The 18,540-nt window shown below is 35.8% G+C and overlaps 1 protein-coding gene across 1 annotated transcript in view; it reads left to right on the plus strand.

The window, feature by feature from the left end:
- Positions 1–6,080, plus strand: part of LOC139117310 (uncharacterized) — an 8,074-nt gene extending 1,994 nt beyond the window's left edge. The window contains exons 2-7 of the mRNA XM_070680310.1: positions 380–542; positions 967–1,023; positions 1,675–1,836; positions 2,225–2,338; positions 3,297–3,390; positions 4,315–6,080. Of these exons, the coding sequence (XP_070536411.1) occupies positions 384–542; positions 967–1,023; positions 1,675–1,836; positions 2,225–2,338; positions 3,297–3,390; positions 4,315–4,544 (816 nt within the window). The 5' untranslated portion in view covers positions 380–383 and the 3' untranslated portion in view covers positions 4,545–6,080. The remainder of the gene's footprint in view (positions 1–379; positions 543–966; positions 1,024–1,674; positions 1,837–2,224; positions 2,339–3,296; positions 3,391–4,314) is intronic.
- Positions 6,081–18,540: the final 12,460 nt, after the last annotated feature.

Below are 18,540 nucleotides of genomic sequence, written 5' to 3' on the forward strand. Positions count from 1 at the left end.
AGCAAATACCCTGTAGAGTAATACATTGGAGAGTGTATTACAGTCAATGCATTTAGTTTGTGAGTATTAATGCACAGAAACGTCCTTTCAATATTGCCACCTTCGTGAAACTTTCACAGAGCGCTAAAAATATTCAAACAATGAATTAGTGTCTCGATTTCAAAAAAAATTGCAAGACTTCTTGTGGACTGAAACTTTTCCCAATTATGTGGTGTGAAGTGCAGAAATGGAAAGGCTTGACATATAACCATACGATGTATCTAAAAAGTTACAGTGTTTTCATCATATTTCTTGTCTACTTGTGTATCCCACAACAAATGCAATTTTAAAGAAAATAACAATGCTTTTCCTTTCATGTTGTCACCCACCTTCACTTTAGCATAATGTCCAAGTTTCGTCCCGGATTCTCCCACAAAGTTGTCTGCGGGTTCGGCGTTGTACACATGCAATTTGGTTTGGACTGCATTGCAACAGGAATTGCAGCCACGTTACTGCCTTGCAGCATAGATGTGCCTATTCTTGCTATATCATCGGGAGTCTTTGTAAGCTCAATATTCTACCTAAACTTTGATTTTGCTAAGTCAAAAACCAGCCATGCGCTTTGAGTGGATTGCCGTTGGGGCGCTTGATCAAACGCCCTGTTCGAGAATCATTACATTTTCTACACTAAAAATAAATCAAAACGAGTAGTTAGTATGATATGTTTTAAAGGCTTCATGTCTGATCTTTTAAGTTCAACTAATAAAAAACAACAAGAATAAAATCAGACAAGAATATGAAAAAATAATTAAAAATGGTGGACTTAGTTATTAAATTCCACAAAAGCAGCGCCTTTTCTATGACATCCCAACGACTGCACGTTCGTATGCGATGTCCGCTTGTATGCAACATCATATTTGTTCGTTGATCAAATACAATGTTAGATAATTATTAGTTTTGATAATGATGAAATTATCTTCACCACAGTTTCTCCTGACAGGAGCAGTATGCTTATATTCCGCCTGGAGAAAGTCAGACGCGTCGGTGAGTTCAGCTTTATGTTATTTATAATATTGCTATCAAACATTTTTTTAAGTAATAATGATAATAATCATCATCATCATCATCATCATCATCATCATCATCATCATCTTCATCACTAATAATAATTATCACCATCATTATCATCAACATCATTATCATCATCATCATCATCATCATAAAAGAATTATATAATGATAAGCTTTATTTCTAGCTTTGAAAGGTAAACGTTTTTACAAGGGAAGAGCACAAGAAAAGTATTAACAAGGAAAACGTACAGTAATAGGTGGCAAAAAATACAATTACAAGCATTATCACAAGGACTATCCCTCAACTAGCAAAATTATTAACATAGTTTTAATGACAAAGTTCATGGCAAGCGTTTTTAAACGCCTGGGACTTTTACAACCTATTATTTTGATGGGTAGCTCATTACCGGAGAGCAGCAGCATTCACTCTGAGTGATTGTCATTAATATGCAGTTCTAGAATAATGGTATGTGTGGTGAAATGTTACTGACGTATCTTACAGATCTCTGAATTTATGTTTTCATACGACATTTGTCTCTGCGTTCCCATAAATGTGGAATAAATACTCGATTAGGATTCTTACCATCAGACTATTAGATTGTCGCCATCTTTTCGTTGTCCCTAGGTCATAGCGTCGTTGGTGTTATCTATTATATCATCGGTACTCTGTCTCGTTGTATTGATTGACTGTGGATTTCATATCCCGTATGTTCTGGGCAGATATGAGATAAGAAATTTCCCAACTCCTCTTCCTCCAGGCGTTGAACCAATATCTCGTTCTGAAATGGTAAGTCGTTAAGCATATATCACAGAATAAGTATGTAAGAAAACAAAATATCTAGCCCAGTTTCATATTTAACAACTGAAATATAAAATGTATCCCTTGTCAAGAATGATGAGAAAAAACCTGCAGGCTGTTTCGCAAATGAACAAACTAATTAGTATGTAAGAAGTGTCTCGAGCCGAGTTGAAATAACTTCTATTCTGATTTTCTTGCGATATATTTTACTTCTCTTGTCATCATACAGTTGCCGGGGATTGGAAAAAGAATATGCCGTATTAAAATGTACTCAGACTTAAACCTCCATTCAAACACACTGCTTCTTTCCAATTCGAATCCATTTTCATCAGGTATAACTAAAATCAAGCTACTAACCCTTTGTTTTGTTTTGTAGACAAAACGAATATCCATCAATGCGTTGATGTCTGTGCTGTCACTGATGGAGGGAATCTTGGCAATCATCACGTCAGGATTTTCCTGTAGAACGCTGTGTTGTCATAAACCAGAGGTAGATGCACTTTATTACACCAATGAAGGCATGACTTCCTTGCATAGCAATGCAATTCATTGAGAATTGCGCTGTGTCAAAAGTGAAGCAAATTTATTATTCAATAGGAAGAACGTCGTAAGACAAGGAGAGGACATATTTATCTAAACAGTCCAAATGTAGGAGGAGTATAGGAATTCAGACTCACTATTCTTGGATGGTGAATTCAAGACGCTATAAGTTCAAAGAAAGGCACTAATATCGAAGGATGTTGAGTTCGAAACTAGGCATAATGTTGTGCCATGTGGCAAAACACTTTCATTTTTAATGCTCACGGAGCAACTGGTGTTGGACACCCAATCCACTAATAGTTATTTTACCGGTTCCATAATGCACTGCGCACTAAGGTATACAAAGCGTGCTTTGCTAATAGAACGTTTTAGCCATAGGGTATACGCAGAGTATGTTACTAATAGAACACTACGGAAGGTTACATCCTGATCAACGTTTTCGTGCCAAATGCATATAAAATTATCAAAGCATTTTTCAGCATTGTAAATATGTGTCATTACTGTAGAACAATCGTTTGTACAACACAAAATCGGTATGCTTTTGTTGTTTTGAGTTTGTACACGGTGTTTGAAACTGACACAACAATGCATTTTGGGATAAACGGGGAAAGGTCTAAACGGCGGTTGCCTGTTGACTGATGATAAAAATGTAGACGTCTGGATTGTTTGTTGATTTGTAAAATTTAGCCCTACTTTCTTTCGTAAACATTAGGTAAAACAAATTTACAACAGCAAATGAGCTTGAGAAATAGAGCGTATTGATGAGAATGTCAATTTTCTGATGTATTACATTATATCCTTTAACAACATGAATAAGATCTTTGCTGCAGAGATTACTGATTGCTCTCAATGAAATATGGCAACACATTAATTTTTAATAATATATTTTTCACTTCATTCTTCTCTAGATGTATGCTTATCACCAGATACCAATGGTATCATTACCAACTGGACAATTCAGTAATCTGTTACCCACTGCTATGCCTGTATACAGTGATCAAAGTAAGTTAATATGAACTATAATTTGTACAATTTTTGGGTAACTGCACGAGATAAAACGCGTCATTTCAGTTTGTAAAGGGAAATGATCGCGGATAAAAAGATAAAATTGATATGTAAGTAGTATATTCATGTAAATGCAGGCCTCATACAGTACTAAAAGCGAGAAAACAAGACCAGCACGTAAATTGTAATCAGCACATCGACATTCACTACGGATTCTAGTTTTGATTATTTAGGAATCACTCCTGTTGTTACACGTACCACGAAGGCCGAAACTCTCATGGTATCAGCCTTACCCTTGAACTAGTTGAGGCTGTAGAATATCATAGCTGTCCCTTTGAATTGGCCATTGAGCAGCCTCTGGAGAATTGAAACTCTAGTTATGATTACGATATCATTTCAAACCATGATATTTTTGCCTGTTTCCATCTAAAAGTTGTACACACCTAGAAACAATACGCATTTTGCTCATATTTACATTAATTGCTCACTTTTATAATCAAGAATAAACATAACGGGTCACAATGCAAAATTTAAAATTAAACGAACAAATTACCCTACATTTAACAATTTGTCATAGATGTTTAAGACGGCCCTATGGGAAATTGCCGCATACGCCTAACTAGGTTCCCTATGATTTTTAAAATCCATTTTGAATAAAGATAAAATTAAATACGAAATTACAATGAAAAAATAGCCGTTAACTTTGCGTAACCACAATTGGTAAAAATGACATTTTCGATTTACACAAAAAGGTGAAAACGTCAATTACTCTACAGGCTTAAAATGAATCCACAAAAGAAGTAGACCAGACACATATTGTGAGTATTTGAACTTCCCAAAAATTTTCCTCGAGAGCATCATACCTTTAAATTGAAATAGTTCTCAATGGCTTGTGTTTTCTGTCTTATATTTTGATGACAGACACGGTGCCACTGGAAGACACGATCAACGTTCCTCAACAAAACCAATCATCCGCTACAGAAGTGAACACACAGCAAGGAACGATGCAAGTGTCAGAGAACACTGGGCAGCCAGCAGAACAAGGAAATGAACGGGATCTTATGCAAGGTGTAGCCATGGTAACAACAGAAAATGGTCAAAATCAACAGAAGAACTCTTTGAAATCCAATGGCAAATCTGAGCAGGACTAAAGAAAATTACAACTTAACCAGAATGACTGAACTAATTTGATTGAGACATGACTCGTGTTTTAATTCCGAAATCTTGGCCAATAGCGTGTTCCATAATATATGGATGTCCAAAATTACTTTTTGATTGTATTTAATCAAGATAGACGATTTAATCGAGGTCTCGGCAAATGGTAAAAGTTGTTTGTTTTTGTAACAAATGGGAAAATAAGATATTGCTGTACTAATAGATACCATGCAATGAATTGTAATTAACGATTTCAACACCTCAAAGTAAAGGAAGCGAGTAAAGTTTGTCAAAGCACAGTGACTGAAAGACTAAGACTACGCATAAAATTTTGAAAATTAAAGATGCATGGTTGTAGAATATGTCAGCAAAATGATACAAAGGTCATTATATCATGCAAAGTGGTGCTCTTTCGAAACACGAAACTAACAGATTGGCAAGATGCTTACACAACCCCTTAAGAGAATATTTAAATAAGAATATAAGCTATCCTAGTCAGGCTGGAAATTTCATACCTAGGCAGTACTGACTGACTGTAAAATGTTGTATGCGAGTTAACCTTGACACAACTACTGATGACGGCTGCATTGTTTGTCATTTGAAAAATGATACTGAGCACTCTTAGCCTAAACTACATTTTTTCAATATGATACAATGCAGTTGAAATACATTACATCTTATTTCAACCAATGCTATTTTGTACTATATTGCTGTTTTATATATGTTTTGAAGGTATGTAAAAACCTGGTTGTGTTTATGCATAATTAAAAGTCTAAATTTGAACTCGTTTGTGTCTCCTGCTTTTCTTGGCGATAGAAAAAGGTATAACAATTTTTAATTTTTAATGTATTGCCTTGAATGAAAATAATTATTGGACCAGTTTAATGTGATATTAAAAAATCAATACGAAGGAAACTAATATAAAGATTATACCATGTATGCAAAACACTAATATAAAGGTAGTACCGTGTATGTATGAGTATGTTCAGTACATTTTGCTTCTGCCAGTTTGAACAAAATTGCAGTAAGATGGCGCTATACATAGTGTTCATTTATTCTTTACGAAGCATAGAAAGCATCATTTCACGAGCAAAAACTATCGGCAAATGTTTGATCTGGATCGTTTCATTGGTATGCAAATGATATTCAAGAAGACTGCATTTCAGCCCATTCACAGATTCATTTGTACAGTTACATTTAATTTGAATAATGTAAACTTCCTCAAAATGTTTACCTACAAGGTAAACACACACACGCGTAAGCATATGCGACCAGCATTAACTCACTTGCATATGATAGAAAGTTGACGACAATGATGTCGAAAGATAGTCACATTTCCTATTGTCACTTTGGAATATTTATCAAAATGTTCTTATTTTCAAAAGGAATACAAGTTCAAGACATGTTGTAACATATGAAAAATCCGTTCGTTCGACAACAGTAAGACGTTTTAATCACCGGTAAAATGTCTGTCATTTCCTGCACTTTGTACGCTAACAGTGTTTAACTACAGCATCAATATCGTTTCGCTCGATTAAAGTACTGTTAATCAATAAGTTTTTCGAGAAAAATCGGTCTTCAGACAGTTAGAACGCTTGGCTATGAACAAAACAGCAAATGTTGTTTGATTCCCGAATAACAGCTCTTGTGCTTAAAGTTTTCAATATTCAAGTCTGCTAATATACGCCCACCTGTCCAGTGACCTTAACACAAATGCATTTGTAAATCCATAGTAGAGTAGAAGTAGTGATATTTATTCAGTACTACAGGCCATTGGCCTTCATGTACAATGTATCTTCACAGTTTAAAAGAACACGTAATCACTTGAGATGATATCTCACATTAACAAAAATCATTTTTGCTTTTATCAAAAACATTAACGGTGTTCGTCTTGAAGATCCTGGCGCTTTCGAAAGAATGAAAGACATATAATACTTTCCTAGGTTTTCTAAAGTATTTGGATTTTCTGACTGTAATAGTAAGAGGTGACTGTAATAGTAAGAGTTCCATTTACTTGGAGGTAAGAAGTAAAATTGACAAATAAATCTATATCTAGTGTTCTCATATTTTGGACATACGAGAGCAAAGTGATATTCATCCTCGATACATTTGCAACCAAATGAACATAATCTCTGTTCACGTAGAATGCCAAGTTCTCTACCCTTCTCAACAAGGAGGCGATGTGATGATAGTCTAAGACGCGGTAATGCATTTTGGTATATAATATTTGGGATATATTTAAGATACTTTTCACATGTAAAGTGAATTTTAAATTTAGAGTAAGTACATAACTTTGAACTTTGACATATCTCAGAATGCCACTTTTGCATCGCAATATTTGCCCATAGTAGAGTAAAAAACTATCCTTTGTCCACTTCAGACCAACTAGGGGTAATTGTCTACACCACCAAAAAGAGAATACACAAGTTTCGAGCAGCAAATAAAATAACATGATGGGAATTCTGATATACAAAAAACTCTTTCCTGCTGACATCGACAAGTGAAGGTAGAACACCCCATTTGACAAATATTTTGGACATCCTATTTTCCTACGGAAGGTTTCTTGTACGTTGCTTTCATGGGCTAAATTGGACGTTCGTGGAGAAAATCAGCTTTCATGTTTTTTCCCATAGGCTTAATTAACACAGGGTGGAGCAGCTATTTAGAATGCCAACTATTTGTCGAGTGTACGTAATTTCTTTCGTAAATGCAAAACTTTTTGCCTTCACCCAAAAAATTATTGTTGTATATGGAAATTTTATTCTTGGAGTTTGGAACAATCGGAGTATAACCTTAATACAAGAAGGGCGTGTATGTTGTCCTTAAAGATGAATGCCAGCTGTTGGGAACCTAATATGTCACATTCTGCACTGGACTTAAATCCACTTGATTTTCCTGTTATGAATAAAGAGTTTTCAGCTTAATTGTAAACATGCATGGTTATCTTTTCGTATTCTTTGATTCGGTTGGCGTAACGCCTAAATTGCTTATAGTCCAAACTCTACATTTTAGTTCCTTTTCAATCGACCTCCTCCCTGGGTACAAATTAGGAGATAAATTATGGAAATACGGTTACTCTACCTTTCAATCTACACAGGTAGTGAAGTCCCTCAATTTCAACGTGTCGCCTTCGCATTTCGAAATATATATGTCAGAATGAAAAAACATGTCGTGAAAATTCTAATGGAAGATGAAGTAACTTCCGAAAGAGCGAGTGAATATACGAAATAATCGCAAAGCGTCATACGTTTTAACCTATCTGATTTAAATCAGAATTAGAGATGGCTACGTTTCCGACACATGGTTTATACTTTGCTGTTTTCGTTACCTGATAGTAGCCCCACTGCATGTGATCAGCTACCAAAGGGACGCCACTGCATATGACCAACTGTAAAAAGGGACGCCTTCCAATCTCATGCATTGGCCAGAACAGTCGACCAATAGGAAAGGGTTTACAGCGTCACTGAACATTCCAACCATTTAAATATGAAGCTGCTGATAAAAACGGCGATTTTAATTGCGTACACTGATTTGTTTAACTACACAGAGTCTGTCAAAGTCAAAAAATATTGAGAACGTCAGATTACGTGAGACCAGCGTTAAGTGTGTCTGTGTAAAGTTGCTTTAAACAACCTGACTGGCTCTTGCTCTTGCTCTTGGCACTCTCAGCTAACGAGAACACTGACTCGACTAAAAAATCAAACGACGACGAAAGTGTCACTATCTCTTTCTCTCAGATTGGCTACAAACTAGAAGGGTGTAGAAGTGTAAAGCATTACATGCGCAGAGAGGCTATTTCGAAAGGATTGAAATATATGGTCAATGCACAAATACTTCACAAGTAAACTTTAGATACATGTTTTATAAGAGACTCCTCCTATGAGTAACTAGCGACGATAAAAGAATGCCCGTCCTTGCGTGGTCACAAGATAGATTCAACGCATACCATTCTTTACATAAGCCGAGATTTGTGACAGACAGGATTACAAGAAATCACGCAGTGGTCATAAAAATTAAACATTTCTACCGAGAGGGCTTCATACGACTAATACGAGACACTTTGCCATTGTTAGCATTTCTCTGTCGTGTTTATCATCACGTGATATGCCTTGACCAATAAAACGTCTTACACGTGTTCTCATTTCTTCTGATTTGTTTGTTCGTCTGTTGCGTGATACAGGCATATTTTAATAACAGATAAACAATATAACGGTTTACACCGACCAAGTTCTCCTCCTAAATCGAGATGTCAATCTTTCATTTAGCCAATCAACGATTATTGACGTCATTTCTAAATAGAAATGACGTCAATAATCGTTGATTGGCTAAATGAATATAGAATACTTAGATGTAAACGCTCTTAATCCAGCTTGCTAATTCAGTTTGCTAAGTTCGCCTTGTGGAAAAGTCATCGTCGAACTAAGTGGAGGTTAAGTATTCGAATAATAGAAAATGATAGCTTTTAATCATCTACTTTTATAAAATAATTTTTTCTTAAGTTGTACGTGTCAAGGATAGTAATTTTTACATGTAACTGGAAAGCAGGAACCGCCTTTTGGTGAATTTCATTAAGTATATGATAAGATCTTGGTTGAATTTAATCGTAATTTAACGAAAATGTACTTGTATAATGTATATTCTTTGCAATAATTCACGGTTGATTTTACAATTGAAATTAACCACAGGGCACGAAATACATTGGAGATTATGGCGAAGCTCCTGCATTTAATGGTAGTGTTCTATGCATTTATCAACTCTATGATCATCGTGACGAAATCCTGGTAAGTTTAATTTCAACATGGGAAAAGTACATTTATGTTATAGCCCGTAGATATAGACGATGAAATCCGATTAGCTCTTCCAAATATATGTCTCTCGTGCCTTTTCTCATCACTGACGTCATTTCTCATATGTCTAGATTATTTGTGTTACGAAGACGATTACCTGTTTTTGAACTATGCTATGTTTTTGCCGGTACACTGTGAGTAGTATTCACGTAGATTGCCAACGAACTATTTTCGTTGATTTATCTTATATGACAATTTAACAATTGTCCATACAATCTTTCTCAAACAAACCCCCGCTGTTTTGTCCATTTTCAGGCCGAATAATTGCCATTACAACAGGAATTGTTACGGATACTGCTGCGGGTCTTATACTCGGTATTGCTGCTCAGGTAAATGATCCAATAACATATATAAACATTTTGTACTGTGGTAGGGGAAAACTATAATTTTCCTCGAATATTTTGTACAAAACTAAAGAGGCGGCCGGCGATGTTTTTACGAACCGGAAAATTTCAACTGTTTACTTTTTTACTTTTGACTTGGAGAGCTAGATTGAACAAATTGCCCACAATAATAGATGTATCAAATATACAGGCAGAATTGAAAGGCCACATGCTCCCTAAAACAAACCGGATGTAATTATGAAAAATTATACATGACATAAATGCTCTGAAAGTAGAACGATTGCAGTTTTGTCTTTTTTACATGTGTACAGTTCTAAATACTTGCCCAAATCACCACAATTAACTTTCTAAGATGCATTCTATTTTACTTTTGTCAAACAGGATGTAATGGAGACATAGCAAACTGTGCCGATGTTCGATGCACCACAAGTTCAAATCGATATTGTTACAAATGTGACTACGACAGAGGGAACGGAAGAACGGCATATGTACCAGTCGACGATGGGTCGTACCAAGCTCGAATATGCGAACGTATGTAGCCTCTGACTCACTTTATGTGTTGTCAAATAAATGTTATTCCTTTCTGTTTAAGAGTATGTAACATTGACACAACTGGAGCCGTTGACACGAACGTTAAAAGGAGCAAGAGATGCAGTCCCATTACTGAATTAAAGTGGATATTACAAGACACTCATAATCAGGCAGAAACGCGTAGATAAACTGTAGATGACATTGATAATTTGATGGTTTGTACTTGGCTATGTTCCATAGGGAGACACATTATCGAGAAATCGAGCAACAGATCGATCGATCAATAGATCAGAAGGTAAGTAGGAGGTAGATAGATTGATATTGATAGGTAGGTAGGTAGATTGGTGGATGGGTAGGTAGGTAGGTAGGTAGGTAGGTAGGTAGGTAGGTAGGTAGGTAGGTAGGTAGGTAGGTAGGTAGGTAGGTAGGTAGGTAGGAAGGTAGATTGGTGGATGGGTAGGAAGAAGGAAGGTAGGTAGGTAGGTAGGTAGGTAGGTAGGTAGGTAGGTAGGTAGGTAGGTAAGTAGGTGAAAACAGATACCGCTTGTTCAGGCAAAATTTATACAAGAGTTTGCCGCTCATCGTAGATCTCGTATATTCGACGTCTCTTCGCTTATATTCTCTTTTTTGGTCTTAAAAGATCAAAAGACCAACATAAAGAAAACATTACAATAATGTTGAAATTCAGTTATAAGGCTAGCGTGCAGCAAGATAACGACGATAAATTCACTGTTCATGAGAGTACATTGAGTAAGTATGATCTTTAAGACTTAACATATATTCTGCCTTAGCTAGCGCACTATCAATTTTTTTAAAAAGGTTAGGTGGTCCAGATTAACCCGCGCAAAAATGAAAAATCTTATCGTTTTAGCCTTGTTGGCGGATGGAAATATATACAATGAAAAATATATGGAGGAGACTGACGAATATGTTGATCGATAAAAAAGTGTAAATTTCATAAACCTCATACGCTAAATATACACTCAGATGAAAAAGATATGAAATTCTTACTGTGCCTTTATGTATTCTAGAACGCTGCTCCTGGCGAACAGACAGTAAGTTTTGTTACCCTGGGACTTGCCTAGGGCATCCTTCCACATGTACGTGCCTGAATGGATTTGGAGGAGATAACTGCTTAACAGGTAGGTAACTAAGTATGTATTTACTCTATTCTATCAGGACAAGGATATGTTGTGAGCGTCAGAGTCTTTAAAATAGAAGAAAAAACTTTATACTCATGTTTAGAACAATTATTATAGATCTTTTCGTACATGATTGATGATAAATGCTTTTGAATAACTAGTACTTGTGAAAAACAAGGTGATATTTTAGGGATAAATGAATCCATCTTAAAATGCACTTACTGGCTATTATGGTTTACTGAAAACAGCTTATCGATAGATGTACTTCTAATTATTCCAAATCTTTTGCATAATTATGTAGTTTCAATCTAAAACACTATACCATATATAATGCAATTGTTACACTAAAAATTTAAAAAAAGACGGTTATATGTTGAATTCAACAGTATTCATTTCTTTCAAAATTGATGAATGTACTTTTTTGTCAGTGAATACTAAGCCAGAAATCGAGGGATGTGACTGCCTTATCCAAAGATCTGGTAGCGCTGCGTCCTGTAATTTTGACTGCAGTGCCGATGGTACTGTATACTGTGGAGTGAATAGCGATAGATTCGTAGTAGACTGGGTTGCAAGTTATGATCCTTCCCTGAGTTCAATCAATACACCCTATTACGTCAACGACACAGGTTATGGCATTGTTTCGGCTGTCTTGAACTGGCAACTTATGCGAGGTAAGACATCTTATAATGATATTGACATCATCATCCATCGTTATCAATGAAAATATTGAACAGAATCGTACTGATTACATACACAGGAACATTCTCTGTAATGTACTCTCTGTAGACATCAACGTGGCTGATAGCGGAGTTGGAGTTTGTCTTTCCGAAGAGTCACATATTTTGAATATTCCAAAAAATAAATTGCCAAGACGATCCTGCAGCCACACCATTAGTATAACATCAACCGTGCAACACAATGACAGGTGCGTAGATTCCAGTCGTATTTTTGAAAACTTACAATCTTCATAAGTATTTGCTCAATTCCGTATTAAAGGACATTATCGAAGTATCTCACCGATGTTGTAAACATACCTTCATATGTTGCTCAAAAGTTTAAGGCTCGGGGATCTTAGCAGAAATTTGCAAAATTACGAACAAAGATATTTTTCAGCGGAGCATATGTGATCTCACTGATCTCAATGGTAAATGTTGGTAAATTTCTGAGTACTATTTTTTGTAGATAAACTTTTACCTAATCTATAATTATCGCTGGGCAACCTCTTAAATAAAAGAGTAGTTTGAATGCTTGTAATGTTAAAACCGCTTCCCAATAACTATTCTACAGAATTGTAAATAAAGTTGTCATTAATTTGCACCTCAGGAACTACATGGTGGAGAATCTGATATATAGGATAAAGTTTGTGTTTCATAATAAATGCTATTCAAAGTAATACATAATCAACAGATGGAAAATGGGCTTTATTCTACCACAAATATAAGGAGACTTTATAGAGGATTTATATATTTATTATATTCATTTATTTCTGACAAGGGTCGACACACATTGGTAGATTTTTTTCTATTTTTTGTGAGTAATTATAAAATTTTGTTCAAAAAATGCTGAATACATATTCAAAGGGCAAAACAAACGAATAAACATAACATATACAATAAGCACGGAACAAACCAAAAAAATCAGTAAGTTTGCCAGTTAATGGAAATGCCAGTCGGATAGTTGACAAACTATAGTAATGTTTGAGGAAATTGCTTTAAAAAGACAGCAGCGATGGTGAGCTGACCACGGAACTACAGGGAGTGAGTTCCTCTCAGAAACTGTCCTGAAGAAGAATGAATCGTTCAGTAGATCTGTTTTAGCTCTTGGTATTTGTAGACTGAGATTATATCTAGTTGTTGTATCAGGTGAAAATGTAAAGTCATGATGAAAAGGAATATCGATATAATTCCTCATAATTCTACAGCATTACCTTTCTATAGTACAAATGTTGGTGTGAAGTGGAGTCCTTTGTCATTGGTTTAATAGAGTGCATAAGTGGAATCCTTTGTAATTAGTTTAATAGAGTGGTATAATTACTGATCCCGTCTTTCGTAATTAAACGTGTGGCACTGTATCGTATTCTCTCAAGTTGTTGTATTCGAGATTTTCTATACTTGTCTCAGGCGGTACAAGCAAATTCAAGTTTGGGGAGTACAAGCGACTGGTATGATTTTTTGCTTACTTCTTTCCAGTACATTACTACTCTTGCTTGATATATCGTTACAATGATCTCACCATGATAACGTAGAATAAACACTGACTCCCAAGTAAACGTCTGATTTACCTTATTCAGGTTCGTACCCTTTATGTTATTGTTTGATATTACTCGAAACGTTAAGTTTACATCAGTAGGCGAGCTAATATAGTTACCTTATGCACGGAATTTTTGTTTTTCACCCACGGAATGTAAGTACAAACAGTGTTAAAATGATTTCAAGTCAGACTGAAGTCCAAATCGAACGAGAAATTTGTCGAATATTTCAACTATTTTAACATTACTAAACAAAGGGTGCATTCTACGATTACAATTACCCCTTACCCCTTTATCCACATTCATGAAATTACACAGGTCAGCTTTGTCACGATTCCCTCTATTGTCATTGACTTCCCCATCCAAAATCACGATTCTATGTTAGTAAATTGCAATAAACAAGATTTATTCTGAGACGCTTCGTATAACAGCTTTGTGGATGCACAAATCACGGCGTCACCCTGGACATTGACTAAACTCTTGTTGGAAAGCTTGCTCTCTGAGGAGCATTTGACTTTCGCCCACTTTAATGACTCTTTAGAAATTGGTTTCAAATTGAATTAGTTGTATTTGAGTTGCAAAATAATTTCAAGTCTTTGAATACCTAGTTACAAGAGAAAAACTCCTACGATACGGGCAAATAGAATCCATGAGTGCTAAACACACTGATCCAGACACTGAATTCTTCACGGACAACTATACCTTGCCAATAGCAGTAATTAATAGTCGGTGACTTGATTTTTACTTTAAAGTTGGTAGACTCGACTGACACAAATCTAAATCACACACGCTTCAGAATTGTAACGATAACTATCCATCTGAACAGAGATAAGCGGCGTACGGAAGATTGATTTTGCTTAGCGAAAAATTGAATTTTTCCTTGCCTTTTGATAGCTGCATTTTAGATATTCATCCCCTTTAAGTCTTTAACACGATTGGATCTAATTTGGGATAATTGGATGGTGAAGTAATGCCGATTTAATCTACAAATGTTATGTCATCTGCTTTTCTTTTTATCACCTTTTTATGAGTAATTTGCGATATTGAAACATTCAGTTATATGGCACCTAACACTTTTGAGAAATTTGCAAAATATGAAAATCCAATTATCCCAAATTTGTTCCAATCGTGTTCTTTCTATTTGGCGAGTTGAGCATAAAAACTTTTCAAACATTATTATTATTATTATTATTATTATTATTATTATTATTATTATTATTATTATTATTATTATATTTCAGTAAGCTACTTGTTTAATGATTACTTATCTGAACCATTTTCTTGAAAAGGGGACAAGTCTTTTCTTGTCAGAAAGGTTGTCAAGATTTATGACAAACTTTTTATATTCTTTTACTTTCGCGCATGTTTTTGTAGACCAGTATTCTAAGTTAAACATTTATATAAGTGATCCCGAGATTTTATTAATTATGATAGCTTTAAGCGCGGATCATATGCACTCCACCTACATTATTCTTATGGATGTATAAAATTTTGTACTATTCGCTATCTATCTTTCAGATTTTATCCCTATAAAGGCAGTCTGTAATTTGCCAAAACGGAAAATGATAATTTGAAGATTACTCAGCAATTGTTGAGCAAGCCAATTGGTGTCTTGTCTCTACAGCTTCCTCGGGCTTGGTACAAACGCCTTGAAATATATCCGTAAATGATGATAATTTAGGTTAATGTCTGTCTTCTTAGGAATTGATAAACGAAAAGATTACAAAGCAAACAAGCAGCACTTATACCTCTGTCCGGTGAAAACAAATATGTCAACCAGAAACCAAGTAATTAAGAACGCTTTGCAGTGAACTTCCGCGACTGATATTATGTTATTGTTAAAAGTCACCTTTGAATGAGGAAGCAAGAATAAGGATCTAAGGGCTCCTTTGTTATAAACATACGATTCAACAAAGGAACCAATTCAGGGTGATTCAGTTCCACCTTTTCATCATTTCTATTCTTGATCTTTCACAATGTGTACTTATATAAGGAGAAAGCACTGCGTGATCCAGAAAAAAACAGAAGTGATAGAAATAGAAATTAAAATAGAGCATGGTCACGCACGGTGACTGAATAAGACGTTCGTGCCATGCTCCAAATGTAGTCACGACGATGCTTTGAGCGTTTCAATCGCGTCGATACTTCCCGAAAGGAGAATATCAGAATTTGACATACCATGCGATTTTATCTGCCCAAAATGTTTCCTCTTCAATTGAAGATTGTATGTCACCTGCCTTCTCTAACTGTAAGACTGTTTAACGCATACGGAATCATTATTGGAAAAACACAATTGGAAATAATTTGGGATAATTGGATCTTCACATTTTTTAAACTTCTCAAAAGCATTAAGTGCCATATTGCTGAACGTTGCAAAATTACAAATTACTAATAAAAATAGGTTTGTAACCTAAAAAGAGACGCAGAAGAGCTTTAACTTGCAGGTTAAAACGATCACCATCCAATTATCTCGAAGTAGTTCAAATCGTGTTAAAAATAGAAGATAAGATGGGAAACGTCTTATGAAGACTAACAATAAAGAAATTCTTCTCCCGTCCCAATATAATTTCACGATTTGAAGTTGCAACTTGTTTCAGGGATCCCAAGTTGGTAGAAAAACAATATTTTGATGGGATGCAAATAAACAACAGCGTGACTGTTTTTGATGAACTGGTCATTCATTACCAGAAAACGCGATCGAGATCCCTGTAATGAATTCCACTGTATCGGAGGCATAATTAAATTAACCGATTTAATATCTGCATCTCCAACAATTTCCGTTGGACTACCGCAAAATATGGTTCGGAATGAGAAATTTTACTACTTCATTTGACTGCGAATAGATTGATGACGAAGTGAACAAAATTGCACAGACTTCTTAAGTTCTTGATTTCAAAAATCTGCTGATGAAAATGTCAAAATTGATATAATGAATAACTGTTAGAGAAATCTATCCTCATGTTTTAGCTACTCCATCTGAGTCTGCTTTGAAATCGAGTTTGAAATATTTGCTCGCCAAGGGAAAAATTTCGTCAACAAATCCTAACAGCTGCTGAGGCGATACTTTTTTATTACAATACCCTTGTCTTTTCGAATTTTAGACTTTCCCTGACGTTGAGAACAAAGAACGGTGGTTACATAAAGATCAACAATTTTGACCAGGAAAACGTTGTTACGGTTGACGACGCCAAATTCTACAGCGAACACGTCACAGAAAAGACAACAGATATATTGTTCGACTTCGCAGCTCCTCAGCATTGTATCGTCACGTCTTCTGAATGCGTCACAAATATCCTTGATATTGGTGATCCGTACACAAGAAACGTAGGTGCAAACATATTGCTTTTGCTTCTTAAGTTCTGATATTCTTCCTAACCCGTAACAAGTTGCGCCCAACCTTTCTGCAGTAGCAAATACTGCATGAGCCGTAAGTCGAAATACCCCTGTTGTCCTTTTAGCTTTGTGGTTTTACATATTGCAAGTGCAAGGAGGGGCGTGCCCTCCATCTTTCGATATTAAAATTACAGAAGTGAAATGAAACTTTTCAACTATTTCATATTCAAATATCCAAACCTACGGCTCTAAAGTCTATATACTGCATTAGGGAGACCAATTATGTCCAGGCGATGTTTCAAAAAGCAGACTTTTCAAATTCCAAAATATGTAAAATGCCACTGGCAGACTTGTTTCCCGACCATTAGAAACACATAGGGCAAAGTACTTCCTATTTTTTTTTTCAAGTAGCAGAGATTGCTCTGAGTTTTCTTTCCCACGACCAGTAATGCATTCTATGTACTATATGGAGAAGTGTCAGTCAAAATTTGTCTCGCATTGTGACAGCTCTGTTTTGTTCTTAAACATTATTTAAGCAATAACCCCCGCCGCAGAAGGGTATACACGAGATTTGGTACAATGCGCGACATATAGCACGAGCCGATAGACGAGTGCTATATGGAGCGAATTGTACCAAAATCTCGTGTATACCCGACTGCAGCGGGGGTTATTGCTATTATATTATATCAACTTGTGTGCCTTTGTTGTCCTTTTTGGGTATTTTCATTACTTTAAGCCCAAAATGCAGAAAACTGACGTCTGAGAGATCGAATATCGGAAATTCAGCGCCCGAGACCGAGCATTTTATAAGTTGGGATTACGTACACGCCCACGGTATCCTATAATAAAATACGCATTGCGTTCATCAACATGGCATTTTATATTGGCATGCATGCAATGCGAACACTATACTCAAAACTACCTGCTGCATGCAGACACAGAAAACGGGTCAAGAGTTCAAATCAAAAGAAAAAGTAACATCTTTTCTCGTAAATTTATTTAAGAACAATAGTTCTGACTTTTTTGGCATGCTCAAAATAGATTTGTCCCATTCTGTACCGTATATGTCTACTGTCGTGTCACGACATTCAGAAATGGCACAGTGAGGTTACAGATGTCATTTTTGATGGATGATTTGGACATCATTTGTACCAGAAAACAAGCAGTTTTGAAATAATTCAGACGTGAAATGACTGCAACTGTGATGAACTGTTGTGCAAAGTGTGTTGCCCGATGCATCGAGAGCTGGACGCTGACACTGCTCGTTGCACTTGATGTCAAATTTCGTCGCATGTCATCCCATTGTTATTTTGAACTTGGTCTAACATCGTCAGAACATCCTCGTCTGTGACAGTCCAAACTTTGGCAAAGAATATCTGATATACTGTTACTGTGAGGAAGTGTCAATTTATTTGTGTATGAACGAATACTTATCTTCATTTTAAAGAGATGTGTGTCGCGTCTCGACTCCTGCTGCCCAAGTGCACGCTGCGCCGCTCTTGCCCTAATGCAATGATTTACATAGCACCCAAATGTGCAGCTTAAGA

This window comes from Ptychodera flava, chromosome 2 (genome assembly GCF_041260155.1).
Source record: "Ptychodera flava strain L36383 chromosome 2, AS_Pfla_20210202, whole genome shotgun sequence".
In the NCBI taxonomy this organism is placed as follows: Eukaryota; Metazoa; Hemichordata; class Enteropneusta; family Ptychoderidae; genus Ptychodera; species Ptychodera flava.